At 42.3% G+C, this 20,546-nt stretch overlaps 1 protein-coding gene across 3 annotated transcripts in view; it reads right to left on the reverse strand.

The window, feature by feature from the left end:
- The window catches only part of SEMA6A (semaphorin 6A), a 137,320-nt gene that overhangs the window by 12,959 nt on the left and 103,815 nt on the right, over positions 1-20,546 (reverse strand). Inside the window, exons 16-19 of one of the 3 annotated variants that reach the window (XM_040444286.1) lie at positions 18,524-18,582; positions 16,272-16,292; positions 16,084-16,134; positions 10,249-10,413 (exon numbers count right to left, since the gene is read on the reverse strand). In XM_040444286.1, the coding sequence (XP_040300220.1) occupies positions 10,249-10,413; positions 16,084-16,134; positions 16,272-16,292; positions 18,524-18,582 (296 nt within the window). The remainder of the gene's footprint in view (positions 1-10,248; positions 10,414-16,083; positions 16,135-16,271; positions 16,293-18,523; positions 18,583-20,546) is intronic. The other 2 variants (XM_040444287.1, XM_040444288.1) reach the window with 2 other exon arrangements.

Raw genomic sequence — 20,546 nt, forward strand, 5'->3', positions numbered from 1 at the left:
TCAGATGATTGTGTCCAGTGTTATCTATTATTTATGAATAACAAGAGCCTGCAGGACTGGAAGCGATAAGCTTTAATATGTCCAAAAGGTTAGGCATAATGCAGATTGCTGCCCTATAAATTTCTTGACACAATTTTCCCTCCTAATAAAGCACTGTCAACGGTGACTATACCAAACTTCCATTATTTCTATACAGTTCATGACTGCCTCTGCCTTCGGTGAAGAAATGTAATTGCAGAAACATATTTAAAAAGAATGCATCCTTTTAAAAATTATGAAGTTTAACAAATAAGTGGAGTGGGGAATTCCTATTATCCCATTAAAAATGAATCTGTTCACAAGGACGGTTCCCAGGCCGTAGGCTTACAGGAGCTTAAGAAACATTAATTAAAGATGACAAACCTCCGCACTGCCCGTAATTAGCTTTCTGACACCGATTAAGATCCCGTCTACTGTGCACTTGGTATGTTTGAGGATAGCCCACCTAATTTTCACTAGTGTACTGGAGGGCCTTTCTGTCATTCAAGGTGCTGGGAGACTTACATGTGCTGCAGCTTGTGTGGCTCCGTGCAGGCCGGCAACGCAGCCCAAATGCTTTGCAGGCCTCTTGACCTGTCCCTTGCACCGCCTGTGTCTCCCTGGGCCCGGTGCGCAAATACAGCTTTTCCGGCCTCTTTCTCTTTATGGTAAGGACGTGAGTTATGCATTCTGAGCAATGCTTGCAGCTTTGGGGGCCGTTCTCATGTCCAATGTCAAGAAAGAGAAGCTGTCTTCAGGAAATTTCCCACTTTCCACTCTTTTGCCCTTACTGGACCACTTTGTCTATGGAGCAGTGAGGTTTGCAAAGTGAAACTTGGAACAAGCATTTTTTTTTGGGGGGGGTGGGTGGGTCTGTTTACTTTTAAACTCTGGGACATGAGGCTATCAGTAAGTTTTGAGATAAAGCTAATATTATGTTTCCATTATTACACGTGATCCAAAATACAGATGGACTCTTTACCATTTTATTGTTAGGACAAAACAAATTTTAGATGAACACCATGCAGTTGAACCAGTTAAAGAGCAAATTTTTAACGACTCCAGATGTTCAGTTAATAAGATCATGCCTAACTTAGTCCCTGCAGTCCTTGAAAGTTCCATTAAGCTGTCAGAAAACGTTGCCATTGTGCGTGTTTTTGTGCAAAAGATAGGAGAGAATGGAAAAAGATTGAGGGGAAAGGGTGGGGGTAAAATGAATTCGTGTCAAGGGTGATGTGGCTTGAAAAGTGGCTACAGATTAAAGGTAAGAAGCACCTCTAGGGCGTGAATTGGTTTTTTGAATGCCCTGAGGTTTAAATTGCTGATTTTAGAAGAAAAAATTCAAGTCTCCAGAATCCTAATTTAAGCCCTTCATTTTTTTGAGACAATGGATGTTAGGTTAAAAAAAAAAAAAGTTTCAGTTGGGATCTCTAGAAAAGGAGAATTCACCTATTGGCGTGCAGATTCAGGCAGGCAGGGAGATGAAACACCTTTCTACATGGCTGACGTTTAACTTTTTCTTTCTTCTTCTACCCTTTCCACAATAATCTCATCAAGACCTTAGATAAATTCAGCAAGTTGTCAGGAGGATACAGAATTAATTAGATCAAATCTCCGTCCCTGCCTACACTGCTGCAAGTACAACTCGAGCCTTCCACACGGGCTTCCCAGTCCTTGCCCTCCTCCCCAGCACATGCTACATGGAAACTTCCACATCACCTGTGGGGAAGCCCAGTGCCTGACCCTCTTACTATACTGCTTTCCTCAGTTATTCAAAGGAAAGCCAGAGACTACAAATTGATTCCTTTTCTGGTAGGTGATGGAGAAGTATTAAATATAGTGAAAATAAATGGTGGCTCCTGAATTATCATTCTTTCTCAGGTCCCCCCCTTTCCCCCCCACAGTTTTAAAGTCTGATCTGGGTGAAGACTCTGTGCCATGTGCAACCAAGTTTTTCATGAAAGAGGGAGAGAAGCCCAGATTTGGAGTTCAGCTTGCTGGGGGCTTTACCTAGGATAGAGCTCTTTGCTTGGCAAGGAACATCTACGAGGTAAATGCCAATGATGTGTAGAAATAGACATGTTAGATCCAAAACGAATGCAAAATTCCAATTCCCAAACTTACTGTGTATGTGTAACTAATAAGCTAATACTGTTGAGTGATCCCTTTATTATTTGTCTGTCGTCCTCTTGATCTCTACCTTTCCCTCCCTCCCACCCTCCTTTGATCCCTTTTCCCCACTCATCCATCTTCCTCCCCCAACGTTGCCTGTAGCTAGAGCCCAACCCCCTTAGCATGACTTTTAAGGCTCCAGACCACCATTTCAATGTCAGGTCCCATTCTGGACTCTGTAGACTCTCTCACTTTGGTCACAGCACATCACTTGTCTCTTTATCATTCATTACACTCTCTACTTGCCTAACTTCATGTCCCGGTCATGTCACTTACTGAGCTTGAAATGTCCTTCTTCTCCCTTTTATCCTTTAATACTTTACAAGGCCTTTCTCTAGCCCCGAACTTGGATCTGAGTTACGTCTCTCTTAATCCACTCTCAGAACTCTACTGGCCCCTCTCTCCTTTACCTCTCTTCCTCTCGGACTTCACTTTTGCCCCACTGGCTAGCCAGGAGGTCACCTGCATGTGCCCCCCTGAAAAACTATAATCTCCTTGAGTTGAGGACATACGTCGAATTCAGATCAGTATCCAATGTAACACTCATTTTATAGATAGCACCATTAGCTGAATGTCTGTTGAACGTATGAAGAAAGAAATTAAGGTTTTTGGTTTGCCTTTCTTTGAGACTGGAGCTGTTGTCACCATTATTAAACATATTTTCTGGTGCTTTCTGAATTCCAGTTAATTTCCTCTAATGCCATGGAAATGGAAAACAAAAGCAGCCATATAATTAAAAAAAATACGTATGGTTAACATCAACTGTTATAGTTGATAAAAACCTGAGGTTCAATAGAATTAGAAAGAATCAATAGTTTTGGGGCTCTTGGGTGGCTTAGTTGGTTAAGCATCTGACTTCGGTTCAGGTCATGATCTCACAGTTCATGAGTTCGAGCCCTGCATGGGGCTCTGTGCTGACAGCTCGGAGCCTGGAACCTGCTTTGGATTCTGTGTCTCCCTCGCTCTCTGCCCCTCCCCCACTTGTATTCTATCAAAAATAAATAAACTTAAAAAAATTTTTTTAAATACAGAGAAGCATATAAATAATAATAATAATAATGATAATAATAATAAAATAATAGTTTTAACTATGCTCCTGTTTAGGAACAGTTTGTTTTCTGAGCCTTTCTCAGTTAAAAGTAGCATTTGAAAGCCTGTTTTCCAGTGATAATCTTTTAATTTTAAATCTATCACATTTCAAACATGTATGTAACTTCTGGTGATAATTCTCTGAAATTATATCTAATAATATTTTTCACAGAATGAAAATTTTAATTTCTCTTATAAAGGTTATTCTAGGTTTTCTAAGAGTTAGAGGATAGTTGTAATCTAGAGATTAGATACATATTCACTGAAGTCAAATTATCAGCGGTCTCTTTGAATAGGATAGCCAGGTAGTATACAGAATATCTGGTTAAATTTCAACTTCAGCTAAACAATAACATTTTAGTATAAGAATGTCTCATGCAATCCATGGGACATAATTACAGTAAAAATCATTGGCTTATCTGAAATTGAACTAGGAATTCTGTATTTTATCTAGTAACCCTACTCAGTCACCGCTAAATAATGTCCCACAAACATTCTTTAGACCCATCTCCACCTTGGAGATTACAATAGTTTAACAGAGAGTAATAAAAATGATACTAAACCTTTATGGGGTGGGTATAGTGCCATTTACAAATTGAAATACTAATGGACTGAATTTCAAGAATTGTATCTTGTTTTTTCATCATCAGCAGCAATAGCAACTCAGAAACGTGTTATGAACTTTGAAGGCTAGCTTTCCTGTAACATTCAACAACAGACGTAAGTGAACTTGAATTCAGAATGGTTGTTGGAACGATGGTGGGCAGTTCCCGTCCGTGTCGTGTCCCTGGGCTGTGAGCATGCCCATTCCCACCAGTGCAGTCAGTCATGGAGTGTGGGATGGGAGCTGGACCCTCATGCCCCTGCCTGCTCGCTCGTAGGCTTCCCCATCAGACTGAGCCCTTTTCTCTGAATTCTCAGGGACTGCCCTCCCGTCACATTTAAAAATGACTGTGGTACTATAGGTTTTACTAATAAAAGCTATGCAAATTACCACAGGCTAGGTCTTTTTGAAATAAAGCTCAAGCTGTTCAAAAAAGCCTGACTTGGGCAGCATTTCCTCAAACCTTAGAATATGAATCCTGTACCAAACATACCTCACTCCCCGCCCCCCCATCCCCTGCCCCCTTCCCGTCAAGTGGCAGGTTGAAGGGAAGGGCTAAAGAAAAGGGGCTGAGAAACCTTTATCAAGGGCTAAGTTCCTTGACATCAGCCAAGCTGTCTTCAGTTGTCTGATATTTTCTTCTAAAGCCTGCCGTGCACACTTTTGCCTTGCTCACACAGGCAGTGGTGATCGGAGAGGCTTTCTGGATGCACTTTGGTGTGTGTGTGTGTGTGTGTGTGTGTGTGTGTGTGTGTGTGTGTACGCTTTGTCTGGCAGTCCACTGGTTCTTGGATGGGAACCGTGTCTATCTCTCGTGTAGCCTCTCACTCCTTACTGGCGTCCAACACTGTGCTATGGAGCCAGTAATAAATTTTGCTTGAGACGCCTCAGAAAACATTTTTGTTATGGTAATGTTACTGAGGAAATGGCAGAGAAAATCTGGCCCAAGTTGAGGAGTCAGGCAAAGAAGAGAAGCTTGTTTTTCTTCCTTTACTGTTGTCATCAGTGATACTTTTCCCCATATGTAAGATCACCTACATAAGACTTGATAGGAGCCAAGAAATAACTTACCCCATTGAGAGAACTGGGGCCCTTGAAATTCCCCAATCCATTAGATTTGAAGCATTGGAGGTTGTTAAAACGCAAGGGCACTCAAGGCCAGGCTCTGGTATCTACGATACTCACCCCAAACTGGATTTCTCAACTTGTTAATGAGGAAGGCCTACCTCTGAGGGGTTGAGAGTCAGAATAGGTAGAGTTTGAATGAGAGCACAGGGAAAAAAGGGTCAAGTGTAGGTTATTGCCAGGTCAGGGGAACACACTGTATCACGCACGGGCCCTTTCCAATTCAAAAAAGGAGACTGGCAGCAGAAATGCCGAAGCTCAGCTCTCCCTAGGCCACAACTTGGGGAATAACTCACTGCAAGCATCACTCGGGCGCTCACTGCTGGTCTAAAGTCTCACCAGACGCTTAACAAGGCTAGAATGAGTGATTTCCTTTTAGTCTGAATCCATTTTGCTCTAAACAACTACTTGGCCAAACTTCTCATCCCCAGTCAGAGAGCTCAGTAGTTGGAAGAGCACCGGATCGTATCATTGCAGCACTCAGAGCCCAGCCATCGGCAACGTGGTGGTTCTACATCTTGTCCTTCCAAAGGCAGAAGCGAGTTTAATCCTCACCGGGCTCCTGTAATTGCCCTGGGCCAGAGTTACCCAAACTTAGTCAGGCAACTACAGTACCACAATTTCAGTGATTCCAGTGAGACTCACCGACCATACTCTTTGCTTAGTATTTTTATATCCCTACACTTCCTGCATTCGTGTTTACTTAGTATTTTATTTAAATTACCTTTAAAATAGATTTCACATGGAAACTTTATATCATTATCACAAATGGGAAAAAAAAAGCACGTCACTTTTCATAGATAGGAAGTAACCATAAAAAAGTAATTAAAAGCAGAACAGTGTTAATTCCAGCTAGCTACAGCTGCCTGGCGAAGCCCCTAGCCGAAAGCCTGTTTTTTTCTTGTCAAAGCAGGAGAGTAGCACGTTAAGGGAGTTGTTAATGATAGAGCCTCAAACAGACTTCTTCCTCAACCTAACCCAGAAGACTGAAAGAGAAACAAAAAGGGTGTGATGCGACCTTCTTCCACAGGATTCAGTACTCTCAATGCCAGGATCACCAGAGGCACCTAAATCATCTCTTGTAAGGTGCCGCATGTCCTACTTGCGGCGGGGGGGGGGGCCCTACTGCTGTAGGTGACCCTGCGTTGGAGGAATTGTTGATAAACTCTGTGATTTTAGAAAATTCTATTCAGGGGGGCGCCCGGGTGGCTCAGTCGGTTAGGCGTCCGACTTCAGCTCAGGTCACCGTCTTGCAGTTTGTGAGTTAGAGCCTCGCGTCGGGCTCTGTGCTAACAAACAGCTCAGAACCAGGAGCCTGCTTTGGATTCTGTGTCTCCCCCCCTCTCTCTCCCCCTTCCCTGCTCATGCTCTCTCTCTCTCTGCCTCTCAAAAATAAATAAATGTTAAAAAACTTTTTTTAAAAAGAAAAAAAAATTCTATTCAGGATTGTGAGGAAGGGTGGGCAATATACTCCTCATCATACTTTATGTATCTTACTGTAATATTATTTCCCCAAGTAAAATTGCTCACACAGATAGCTTGTACATTGATTAAAACATACTCAGCATCTACTGTATGTTTTGGTTTAAATTATTCATTTGATCTCACATTTAAATTCTATTTCTACCTCTTTTTCTTGTCTGCAGTGAGTGTATCCTCTTGACTAAATGTAATTGGTGACATCTCACTTTAAAGGTATACCGAAATATATAAGCATACGACAGTGCTGGCATTTCCACTCAAATGGGAACATCTCTGTATAGGTTGACCATTTTATCTGTTTTCTGACAGCTCACGAGAACTCTCGCAAGTCTGAAGTAGGGGATTTCCTTCTGTTCTGATTTATTCTTGGGACCTAACACCAGTGGTCAGCATTTACATGTCATATTGACGCTACGCAGCTTTCTTGGCAGATCGGTACATGGCTAATTCCCTCACGTATCTTCCAGTCTTCTTGGAAATAAGGTTTTATAGTATTATTACTATTGGTCAGAAACAAGAGGCACAAGAGTGGCTATTAATTTTCAGTATTGCCTAACCTAAAAAAGAAAGCTCTTATTTCTTTTGCTGTGGAAAGGGAGGTGGGGGCAGACAAGCCAGATCTAAAAATAAAGTGGATTTTCTTTCTTATTCATATGTAATTAGAGCCCCTTTGTAACTACTCATTACCACCTCAATGGTTATAAGATGAATAAATAATATATATTTTTAAATGTGGCAAAACCAAGAAAGAAGTAGCCAGGGCTGCATCCAATTTATCAACTTGGTGATTAAAGGGCTGGCTCTAGCGGCTCCAGACATCTAGGGACCCAGAGATAAAACAGTGCAGTTGGCTGTGTTTTTACTAATGAATCTAGGGCTTGAAAGATATCAGGCAATTTTAAAGAAAAGCAGTAAGGACAAGAGACATTAGACAAGGCCAGTAGGGTAATGAAGGGCAAGGCCAGTTACTGAGAGAGAAAATTACTTCATTTTCTGCGATAATGCTTCTCCGAGCCTCACAGGCCTCTTCTCACGCTTTGTTAGTATGCCTGTATGTGTACATACAGCCTCAGAATGCTACTTACAGTGTAGAAGGAAAGAGCCTTGGAACATTCCACAGAAGGGCAGAGAGAGGGCTTGGGTCTATTATTTTGAAAGGGGGAGGCTAAGAACAATGGTAGCAGAAGGGGGTTAGATTGCAAGGTGAGGATTGGTGCTTTGACAGAATGTGAGGGACGCACAGGATTAAATCAGGACGAAAGACACAGCGAGGAAAAGAAAGAAAACAGCAAGCAAACATACTCTGGAAATGCAGCATCTTTTGGAGGATGAGGTGGGGCAGAGCGGGACCAGCCCAGTGGTGTTCACCATGTCTGCAGAGCAGAGCTGTGGGCTCCTTTGCTCACTGGCCTTTATTCAGCCAGAATAAAAAAGGCATGGGACACTTGACTCCTTAGCTAGCTGGTGAGCGGGACACATTTTCTGCTTAGCGGGGAAATGTGTGATATTTTAGAAACAATTCCAGAGTATATTTAGCTCCTAAAGCTGGGGCACAGAAATGTCACATTCCCATGAGACAATTGACCCAGTGAAAAGAGCACCTGCCAGAGGCCCTCGCAAAACCCAGGAAACCCTCACATCCCAGGAGATGCTGCACACACGGATGTGACATCATTAAGGCACCCACATCAGGGAATGAGAAGAAGCGAGGAGATCACAGATTGGGCCAGGCTAAGGGATGTCATAATGAGTCAGAAAAGAAACTGGACTTTTCCAACAGAGGAACGCCATCACCAAGTCCAACCACACAGTGCTTGGCAAAACAGAACACAAGTTTGAAATAAATCGTGAACATTAAAACAGAAAAACAATTCAGAGCAAAATGGAAATTAAAATCATAAAAATCATGGTAAAAGGAACATTAAGCTACATTAAAAAAATTTTTTTTTCTGCATAACAACCCGTTGTCATTGCCCCATCAAAAACATAATCAATTGTCAAAAACCAAACTCGAATTTGACAGGGCAAGGCAAGGAGTTAATAGCACAAGAACAGTGATCATGTTAAACACCCATGCAATCACCTCTGCCACCATTGTCTGACAATTTGTAGACTGCTTCCAGCTTTGTCAATATTCATAATAAGACCCAAGAGAATGAACAATGCCGAATTTTAAAATGATCTGTCAAAGTGTTAATTGGACTCCTTGATAACCTCCATCCCTTGGGGGAGTTAACGATTGGAGAAGATTCATGCCACCCGTCTCAGTGAAGTGAAGAGGAAATGATTGTAACCAACAGCTAGATATTTGGCTGACATATTTAATGCTTTACTGGAAAGGCCGTTTGGTTTTTCAGAAAGTTGGCAGTGGGCAAACACGAAGCAATTTTACAGAGCCGTCTCTTCTTGAGGACTCGGCCAAGACTCCCACATCTGCGATCTGGAGCCACACATAACAAATAATGGCACATGCCAGGGCTCGTGGCCTGATGTGATAGTTCTGTGCCACCACTGAGGACCTTGGCGCTTTCTAGGGAATGGTAAAGGGAGGGATGCCTCCAACTTCAAGAGGCTGCTGAGACAAAAGCTGCTGTTTTTAAGATTTGGGGCAGGGAATATGAAAAGTTATAGAAGAATAATCAAAGTGATTATGGGAACGTGCTTGAGCACAAGTTAAAAGGGCTACAATCTTCACTTTTTAGCACGTAGAGCAGCAGAGCGTATGGCACTCTCACGACGTGAGTTGCAAAAAAGAGGGTGAAAATTGAGCATGTGAGTCTGCCTGGAAAACATCATCTAAAAGTCAAGATGGGAATACGTATAGAGAAAACCCTGAGGGAGGACATGACAGACGGTCTTCCAAAGGGTCATCATGGCTGGTCCGTCCTCGAGACTCAAACCCTTGCTTGGATGAAACCCTTGAAAACATATAGAAGTGAACAATTCTGAATGAGGGGAAACAGCTCGCAACATAACTGGGCTTTTCAGTCTCTGATTTACAAGACTGTTTTTTGGACAAGTAAAGGCCTCTTTGGTTGCAGCTGCAGCTAAAGTAGGATGTGTTACCAGAAGCAGCCACTGGCGAGAAAAGAAGAGGACATTTCCTGTCTCTAGTTGAGCAAAGAAAGCAGGGGAGAATTTAGGACAGTTCACAGTAGAGTCCCTTTCATTGAGTGCAGCTTCCTTTCCATTTTAAATGCATAGCAATTCTGCTTGATTAAATAACATATTTTTGTCTTAGCTGTTGTCCTCAAAGGGCAATTACAGTACATTGCAGGACCGCGGCTCTATTCAAATTCAGCACCACGTGCGAGTGAGAGATGCCACCAGCCAGAAAAGGCTCTGCCCTGCTATTTCTCCACTCACCCATTAAAACGGGCCTTTACTTTGATGACACGCACACGCCGGGCCGGCCCTGCATTCCATCCAGTTAGGGAATGGGAGAAGAGGACCCAGCGTTGAGGCCTGAGCTCAGAGGAGCCGGGGTGGGGGGAGGATCTGCACTGGGCCAAGCTGCTCCCCTTTGGGATGGAGGAAGCTCAGAAGGATGTGTTATTTGTTTTGTGTGGTTTCTCCTCACCGGGGGTATAATTTAGGATCGAGCCTGGTGCAGAGAGGTGTTTTTTGAGGAAGCTTGGGAGCATCGTGTGCTGGGGGTGCCTGAGATGCTGCTGTGGCTCAGCTGGAAGCAGTTACACAGCCCTCCTCACTTTTCCCTCCCTCTCCCCACCGAGGAAGAGGCATTTCCAAGGCCTTACCCTTCTGGTCTTGGTGATTACGGGAAGACACCGCCCCCAAAGAGTCTGTGCTGTCGGGTGAGTGCAGCAGGTCCTTCCAGTCCAGCTTTCCCGCCCTAGACTCATACCCCTCTTGAGCCGCTGCATCCGATGTGGTGGTGCTGGGCAAGAGGGAACTGGAGTGCCCTGTTTTCATCATAAATACAGTTAGGGAGAGCATCAGCGGAGACCCCCACATTCCCTCGGCACAGAGGCCAAGAGCGGGACACCCGAGCCGGCGGTAAGCCTGAAAGGAGACGGCCTGAGAAAGAACAGGCTTGAGGGGTTGGGGTTCAGCAGGAGACTCCCCGCCCTGGCTGTTAGAGGATGAAGGGCCAGATCCTATCTGGGCTGCTCTCTGGGTGAGCCTGGGAGACTCCCTCAATCTCTCCGGGCCTTCGTTTTCCTTGTGCGCCAAGTGGGCATGTTGCTCCCCTCCCCGCGTTGGGAGGATAGAAGCGACGTGGTGGTGAAAGCACCCAGCAGTGTCCGACACACAGAACACGCTCGAGAAGTCCTAGTGTCCGGCTTCGGTCTTCCCTCAGCACTGGTCAAGGCGGGACGGGTCTGCTCTGGGGGGGTCACCATGGGTGACTGGCGGGGCAGGTGCATGGTAGTGTTACAAACAGTGCCGCTGTCCTGAGTCTTTCTCACGGAGGGTGTGTCTGGTTTTCAGCTTCGACTTGGCCTCATAAACTTCCTATTTCTGAGAGAAGTGCCCGCCTGCCTCCACCACGGGTTCCCTGGGATGGCAGCGTCAGCCGCCCCTTGTTGCTCTGGCTGTGCCTTTTGTGTGTCATTCCAGCAAAGCCAGTTTCACGGTCTCATGACTCCTACCTCGTAAAGGTTGTTCTTGAGGCCACACTGACTGACGTGATTCAGATTAGAAAGGGAGAGCTTTTGGGGATCCAGAGTAGCCTACCACAGGAAAACATCAGAAAAAGAATGGCCAGGTTGGGAGTTAGGGCCGACACTCTGGATTTTTCCTGTGAACACATTCCTCTGCTTTCCTCCCATCATGCCACAAGGCTAAATACAAGTGGCACCAGGTGCTCTGGTATGAACTGTCACGATGATTTCAAGAAGCCCCACTACCTGTTCTCTCTCGGAGAAAGAAAACTTTACCTCTCTGTGATTTCCGAGTAGAGTCTATGAAACTGTCTTACCTATAGCAGCCTCTCGAACAATGTTTAAAAAGGTATCAAGGCAACTACTGCGAATTTGTAACCGGTGCCTCTGGTAGAAGGTAGGGTGGATTCACAAGTGGTTCCAGCCTTGGGCTGCGATCACCACGTATGTGTTCAATAAAATACTGGTGACCGGAAAGAAAGATTAGAATGAGCAATACTCTGCATTCTTCTGTTTTACCGTTAGCATGGGGAGTTGGATTCCCAGGAGAATTTAATACTGCACGCGACAGGCAACATTTTGTTCGAAAGATGGCGGGGAAGAAGCAGGGAAGCTAGGTGGCTCACCTAAGCTATATTGATTTCTCTGGAAGCACCACCCTTAAATGCCACCACAGAACTTGAATAACATTTAAGAAACCGCTTTCTATGTAGAGTTTGTTTGGCTTCTGCACAGCCTCAGACATCAGCTTTGTTGCACAAAGTCTGGTTTATATCCAACTGTTAAGAACATGTTCATTTCAAACTCAGAAATGCCTGCACCTAGACTTTTATTTTTTTAATTTTTATTTTTTTACATTTCTGGGTTTTGCTTCTCATCTCAGTGCTGATAAGAGAACAGAGAGGTAGGGAAATTAACCTGGACTTGGAAATACAGAATTTCTTTTATTTCTTTTTCGCTTATACTGAGGTCTAAAATGTAGCCTCCGTTTTCTACTCTTGAGTTCTGCACCGCTCTAACAAAATATATGGCCAGCCTAAGAGAGCATTCAGCACCCAGCATAAGCAAACAATGAGACATTGCTTTGTAGGGAGTTAGAAAGGCGGGAAGGAAAAAAAAAACCAAACAAACCCTTTTCTCCAAGTAGCAAGAATTTCTTTTACCTGAATTGATATGCATTTTGAGTGCTTTCAATTTAACTGTGTTCAAGGGGCAATTTTATGGTAATGCTCTAAGTATGGTTTAGGGAGAACATTTCTTAATACGGTAATCTAGGGGAAATATATGCCTAAGGGACACATTCTCCGTCGAAAGATTTCCTGGACCATATGCTGCAAATACATGGAAAACTCATTGGTAATGGAAAGCTATGGCTATGAGAGGAAATTAATGTGGACCAGATGGTAGTTAGGTAGGAAAATGCTTTACACAAATGTGAGAAATCAGCTCCTTCCTATGGCTGAAGCGTTAGTCTAATACCCACCACATCCCCATTTTCTATATGTAAATCTAGAGAAACCATGCATCCAATGTACTCAAAATTAAAAAAAAAAAAAAAAAAGTCGAGCAGCATGAGGTTTGTATTCTTTGGAACTTATGCGTGAGGACAGGTAACACGTGCCACTGGTGAATCAGAGTCAAAGAAATTCTCAAAAGTTTTAGGACTGCCTTGTAAAAGCATCATTAAACAGCAGTCCTTAGTTTGAAATCAAAGAGGTGTATTAGTATTGCTACTTCTCTAAACTTAAACACGTTAAAAGGAAATCACTTATCTTCCTTTTTAATGTCTGACGCTACAGGCTATATAATTTTTTGTGCATCCATTAAGAGACTCTGCAACCAAAATCATGCTACAAAAATAGGCAGTCATTTGTAGATACGGTATTACAAGTCAGTAGGTTTGGAACCTATAATTTTGTCTTGTTAATCCACTGTGAAAGGTCATATTTTAATCAGTGGGCCTTATGACATCTTCTTCTTTTTTTTTTTTTTTGAAGTAAGCTCTCCACCCAGTGTTGGGCTCAAACTCATGACCCTGAGGATCCAGAGTTGCACGCTCTACTGACTGTGCCAGCCAGGTGCCCCTGATATATTATTCTTATAATATATAACGAAATAGATAGATTTTAGAAGTTAACTTTAATATGCATCATATTGTTTCTCTATATCTACAAGTCTTTGTGATTCCAGAGGTTAGAGACCCTTCAAACTACTATACTTATTAACAATGACTGTAGCCAATTAGACACAAAACAAGAGACATTAAATCAATACAAGAAAGGGAGAAAGAAGGAAAATAGGGTCCAATTCACTAAAAAGGGGGTTCTCACATATGTAACTGGTGTTGCACAGAACTTTTGCCAAGCGGAGAGTTTGCGTGGTTTATTGTAATGATTCCTTTTTCTGGGTTAGGCAGTTCGAGTTTTGTGGCTCTCTTTATGAACCTGCACTCAGCCCCTGAACATTTTATGGGGACATGCAAAGGACACAGCTGGAAACAGTGGGTGTATTTTGGACTTTGTGGTTGGCTTCCTAGTCTATATCCATGCAGATAAAAATAGTAATTTGGTCCTTCCTTTTTAAAAAACAATTTTTTTTAATGTTTATTTTTGAGAGAGAGGGAGTGAGAGAGACAGTGACAGTGTGAGCGGGCAAGGGGCAGAGAGAGAGAGAGGGAGACACAGAATCTGAAGCAGGCTCCAGGCTCTGAGCTGTCAGCACAGAGCCCGACACGGGGCTCGAATCAGCGAACCACAAGATGGTGACCTGAGCCAAAGTTGGACGCTTAACTGACTGAGCCACCCAGGCGCCCCATTGGTCCCTCCTTTGATGGGAGAAATACAGTGTCTAGTCCAGTGCCTGGCACCACAGAAGGCACTCAACACGTATTTGCTGAGTGAATTAAATCTATTCTAGGTTTTCTAATGGCAAAGTAAGCATTTCTTACAATAGTTTGTGAAAAGAAAGTCTCTGTGTTTTCTTTCGTAAGTACTGTCTGGATGAGTTCTCATTTTGGCGGTCAATCATCTAACCACTTAACACTGGATGGAATTAGCCTAAAACGGACCGGATCATTAAGGAAAAGTCCAGCTCTTCTTTAGTTTCATCACAGAAATCACTGATCAAGAGCTGAGGACGAACAGGCCTCATGTGTTAATATGGAGGAATTAGTAAGTTCCTTTCCTTTTGTAAAGGAAATAAGAGAGAAGCATAGATTGGAGAGTGATTTTTGTTCACAAAAAGCATCCCATGGTTTGATTATTCTTTCTTATATGAGAAATTACCTGGGAGTTAAAATTGGTCTTTGTCCAGTTGATGAATGCTAGGGAGGTTGCTGGTTCAATTAGACTTAAGACCTGGATTTCTCAATATCTGATGAAGATTATTCAATTACAGGAAGTGATTGCAGAGTATGATATTGGAGGAGAGCAGATGCTAAGTGGGTTCTCTTGTTGACGGGCGAGCTAAGCTAGATGACATCTGCCTCCTAAGAAATTTTTCTTCGTCGCTGGTCTTCAGTATACTGGCTTGAGTCACAGATGAGAGAAGGCTAAAGGTGGATGAATTCTGTGGACTTGTCTGCTCCCCACTGCCTCCCTCCACCAGGAGGACAGGAAGGAGAAACCAGGCATTGTTTTCCATAACTGCACAGCTAGCTCATTTAGGACCACACGGTCTTTAGTACTTTCAAAGAGGCTTTTTATTTACGCCAATTAGACACAGAGAGGAAGAGTGGACATAGCGCTATTAAACACGTTTGTTTATTTTGAACTATTTTGAACTATTTCTTCAGATTCTAAACCTGCCTTGCTCTCTTTTCTTTCCCTGTTTCCCCCTTCCTTTGTTACCTCTACAAACACCATCCTAGAACTGTAATTGTTACAGATTTTTAACACAAAAACTATAAAATGTGCATCTGTGAAACTCTTAGGTCCCCATTATAATGCAAAGCTTATTAAATCTACCATCACATGTGTTTTTCATATTATATTTCAAAAGCACACAGGGGTACCTGGGTGGCTTAGTCGGTTAGGCCTCCAACTTTTGCTTTCAGCTCGGGTCATGATCTTGAGGTTCGTTAGATTGAGCCCCACATAGGGCTCTGCGCTGACACAACAGAACCTGCTGGGGATTCTCTCTCCCTCTCTCTGCCTCTCTCTCCTCCACTCACGCTCGGTCTTTTTTTCTCAAAATAAATAAACATTAAAAAACACACGAATGGTTTATCCTCGCAAACATTAGGGAGAACTCTGAGAACGGTAGTGGTGCACTTCTAAAGTTGTCTTCTAAAGAACTCAGAATGTTTTATTCATGGACTTCATGGCTTTGTTTAATACAGTGTGTATTTCAGAGTGGAAACAATGGGAGGAATCCTGTTTGCACATCATTCCCCCCACACCACTCCTCCCTATATACATTCTGAAGAACTGTCACTGAAAATATGTCTAAATAGTCATACTCTTTGTGAACTTAAATTTCGATGGCTAATTTCCATGTGATATTGGAAAGGTTTGCCTAGTAAGGGCTGGTGTCTGCATGATGTCTAGATTTTTTTTCCCCTGCAGAGGTTACTGCCCTGAAAGTCAGCATTTTAGGGAATGGTATTCTTACCAGTCAAGAGCTACAGCCTATTAGTTACAAGTACTGTTCTTTTATCTTGGATAAATTTGTGTCCAAAAGCAATTACTTCTCCCTCAAGAACTCATTAAACATATTCACCGAATTCCCTAAGGTTGGCAAATTTCACGTTATGTGGATTATAAATGTAGGAACCAGTCTCATACGTCAGTTGTCTCTCATAGAGTGATTTTTGAAGCACTGTGAAATTAAGAAATAATTTTAGTGAATTGGCACCCTGAAGTAACAAAGAATCTGGTCCGTGATGTTTAGGGATGAAAACTATAAACTACCACAGGATGAGTGGCTTAAAATTACAAAAAAAAAAAAAAAAAAAATCTATAAACTGACCATATACTGTGTTGTAAGACATTTCATGATCTGGAAGAGGAGTTGAAATGTCTATAAAAAAAATAATGAGGATAAAAAATTAATTAAAAAAGAAACCTAAGGTTTGAAAATACTCAAGAGGATTAGTGGAAGAGGATTTCCCACATAGATTTCCATCGATATTAAATCATGAGTAATATCTTCCTTACCATTCAGGGCCACGAAGGAATCTGGAAGACAAAAGGGAGGAGAAGGTTATTTAATGTGTAACACTGTGCTTAGTGTGACTTACATCGTAAGTAGGAATGAGCTTATACAGAATTATGCTAACATATGATCCCCACTACTAAGTAAATGCTTTTTAATTTCTGCTTGTAATACAAGACGCTTCGTACTGGGTCCGATTTCATACCCTCCTCTCTCTTTTCCGAGTGAGTTTCCTCAGAGTCACTGCCTTTGTTTTCAAGACTCAAAGAAAAAGTAAGAGTTTGTAGAAACAATGGGAACTGCCATTCTATGTGCCTTACTCTGTACAGTGGGCTGTGTATGTGGGTGAAATAAGTGACACTCGGACCACACTTGCAAAACAGTTTTCTTTATATTCTCTCTCATTTCATCCTCTCGACCATGCTGTAAGGAACTGTCCAGTATCACAATGTTCTGAATTCATCATAGGTTTTCATTGGGAAATTAAAAACAAAAATAAAAATACTCATATACACGTGTAGGCAATGCACACATGTGCATGTGTCTGGGTCTTATCGCTGGCTCATTTAGCTTGCTTGCTACCCAGACTCTGCCACCAACTCTTCACGATTCCCCCATTTCCCTTTACAATCCTGTTCAAGAGTCACCGTGCACCAGTTATCTGAACCCTCTGTGTTCCTCTGTGTGAATAGATGTGTCTCATAGAAGCAGGTCATACTCCAGCAGGAGCACAAAGAGCAGAGAAGCCACTAGGAAAGGCAGCAGAAGGTCAAGTGTACCTCCTGCCCTAAGCCGGCACCCTAAATGTTGCACCGGTAATAGAGTTCAAGGTTAGGAAGCACACGAAAACATGGAGGCTTGAACACTGAGATTGAAGAGTAAATCGCTGGCTTGGGGCCTGAGGATCTCCCCCGTGTTAGATACAGAGGCTTCCGTAGGTTCCTTGGCCCGAACACACACATGTGGTGTGAGCCCTACTGGTGTTGTGGACACGTGATAGAGACCGTTAACAACCATTTTCGCATTTCTCACGTGTTTAGTTATTCAGTTCCCGTTGACTCTCCTATTTTCTACAGATGCCCATACTACCAGATCCTAAAAATATGAAGCAAATTATTCACTGAAGTCAGCTAATTTAAGTTCGCTCACATAGACACATGCACAGACTGAAACTTGTTTCCCTGAAAATGGAGCCATGAGGCACCAATGTGATTGAGAGCCACTGATCAAACCTCAAACTGTCTCACTGCACACAAGTAACACAGATCTTTTGGTGATGCCACTATCTCCCGTGTTGATTTCTAAACTCAATAAATTCTGTGTTTGAAGACATTAGAAGAAGCTTTTGCCAATATTGAATATTTGGAAACAAAATAAATACAGCAAAAAATTTGGAGATGAGGATGCCCATAGCCTTCTTTGGTTATAGTTGATCTCCAAAAAAAGATACGGTAGAAAGTTGAATGGTACCTTAGAGTCAGAAATTTCAGTACTTATGGCTCAAAGATTTAAAACACTGCAAACTAAGTATCTTCTAAGAGAATGGCATTCTTCTCTAAATTAGCATGAATAAACATTTTCAGGAGAATACCCATACTAATCAGATCGCAGGACAACTGGGCAGACATTTGACCAGGACCTTTTATACTAAGTTCCAACTAAAATGTTACCATTTAATAATTTTGGAAATGAACTTGGGGCTAAGCATAAAAGGTTAATTCCTATAAAAAGGTTATTTTGAGTCACCCTTTACTTGAGTGGGTTCTTTCCGAAAATTTTCTTTACTGCAAATGGTAATAGACATAAATCTCATTAGAAAAATAATTACTTTTGTTAGTCGATAAGTTCAAGAAGAACAAAACACTCCCATTCAATTAAAAAGCTAGAGTATAGCAATCAATCTTTTTATTATTTAGTTAAAAATTACGGGGTAAAAACACGTTTTTTGAAACTAGTTTTTTTAATGGAAATGTTGATCTAACTTACTGCTCTGATATAATTACTATCCTCTAGAGTGAATTTGTTCCACAGCACTGTAACCGTGGAATAGGCGCCAGCATTTGTAGCAACGACATCGACAACACTGGCTTCATAACACGCTGTTTCCATGATTTGATGTGTAGAAGATGATTTCTGTTACTTATGCATATTTTTGTGCCAGCCGCACTAGGGCCACATGTGGGGTGACGTTTCTAGGCCGTCCGATAAAAGGGTCTTTGCACCAAGATGTGCGTGGATAAAAAGCTTTACTTACTGTGACAGTCTCCCAGGCCATCTGTGTTGCCACGTTCTATGTCCTGTTCAAAAGTCAGTCTTAAAAAAAAAAAAAAGAGAGAAAGAAACAAATTCAACATCATGAGTTGTTACTCCAGAATGAGTCTGAAGTTTCACTAAAGAAACCAACACAGTTTGATAACTTGAGCAGCAGGTGCAGAAACAAGAAGTAGATAACAGCTTGAAAATTTGTCTCCGAAGTTTACAGAAATGAGTCTTCTGTGACTCTCCGTGGTTTGAGCAGTTAATTCTGATATTATTCAGGGAGTTAATTAGTTTGCAGATTATTTATATCCTTCTTTTACAGATTGAGCATCTCTTAAGCATTTAAAAAGTTTAAATGTCAACATAACTATAAGTGATACAGAAGTCTCTAAATTAAAAAAAAAGAAAAGGTCTTTTGCTCTGTACTTTTTGTTTGACCCCAGCACTGCCTTCCTAGACCTTTGTTTTCTTGCCCAGAAATAACCTATATGAGAAAGTGTTCAAAGGAACAACTGGCTGGTGGGTACGGAGCTCCCTTGAGGGGATGGGACATTGTGGTACATTTGGCTGAGACCACCTGAGACTCCGTGGCCCTGTGACTCTGGAGTATTACCCTCATGCTGACTTTTCTTTCAAGTCTCCTTGGTCACCGTCGGGCTGAAAGAGCTTTATAACAAGACCAATCTTAATATATATATTTTGATTTTTAAAACAAGCACACTGGAATCATCCATGGGAGAACTGTCCTTTTGGGGGAGAACTCTCACGACGTCTCTCACGACGTAATTGAAACTCTGTTTTGCAGCTGCCTTTAGAGTTTATTTTATGGACCATATAGGAAAAGTAGCTTGAAAGTCACACCTTGATCTAATAATACACCATGTTTGTTTTCCAGTGTTTTTTTTTTTTCTATGTTAAAAATCAAATTCATATTCAAAGGATAAGGATTTTCAGTGGTAGTGAAAGCCAGTATTCATCAGTCCCTGAAGACCACTCTTCAAGGAGAGTTCCACCATGTTTTAAGCAATGAAATATATATGTAAATCCTTAAGGGAACAATTTTGGCATTCACATATTGACTTAAAAGTGATATTTTTAAAAGTTTGTTTTGAGAGAGAGAGAGAGAGAGAGCACATGTGAGCAGGGGAGAGGCAGAGAGAGAGAGGTAGAGAGAGAATCCCAAGTAGGCTACATGCCCGTCCTGGAGCCCGACCTGGGGGCTCGATCTCATGAACCGTGAGATCGTAATCTCAGCTGAAATCAAGAGTCAGAGGCTTAACTGACTAAGCCACCCAGGTTAAAAAATACATATATATTTTAATATTTATTTATTTTTGAGAGAAAGAGAAAGATAGAGAGACAGAGCGTGAGCAGGGGAGGGGCAGAGAAAGAGGGAGACCCCAGAGTCTGAAGCAGGCTCCAGGCTCCAAGCTGTCAGCATAGAACCCGACACAGGGCTCAAACCCACGAACCATGAAATCATGACCTGAGCCGAAGTCGGACGACCAACGACTGAGCCACCTAGGCGCCCCAACTTAAAAATGATTTTTAAAAGTCAGTCTTAGTACCTTTGGTCACACCTTGAATATAGAAAGGAGATAGGTCATTTGTTAGCTTCCCCTCCTGTGCTTTGAGATCTTTTCTCCTTCATTTCGAGGGTCCCCATGAAAAGATACAAAGCTCTAGTATGTCAGTATTGCTACTTGTGGAGCTGATATAGTGATACATAGTGAGTTGACCCTTCACATTAGTCAGATTTCCAAGTCAGACTTCACAGTTATCATTGGCTCTGCTTGTGGGAATACTTTCCCTCAAATTTTGCCTGTGGCAGTCATCAGATGTGCCCTCCTGTCTGTCTAGCTATTCTGAGATAGGAGAAGAGGTCCAGAGTGCCATGAAGACCTGGGGAACGTGACGGAATGGCTAAGACAGAACTGTCCTGCAGTATGGCACCTTCCTTGAGTTGCCATAACTTGTCAAAAGACGTGCACTGGATTTCACATCCACTAAAATAACGA

The sequence above is a fragment of the Herpailurus yagouaroundi genome, unplaced genomic scaffold (genome assembly GCF_014898765.1).
Source record: "Herpailurus yagouaroundi ecotype Mexico unplaced genomic scaffold, PumYag 192, whole genome shotgun sequence".
NCBI classification, from domain to species: domain Eukaryota; kingdom Metazoa; phylum Chordata; class Mammalia; order Carnivora; family Felidae; genus Herpailurus; species Herpailurus yagouaroundi.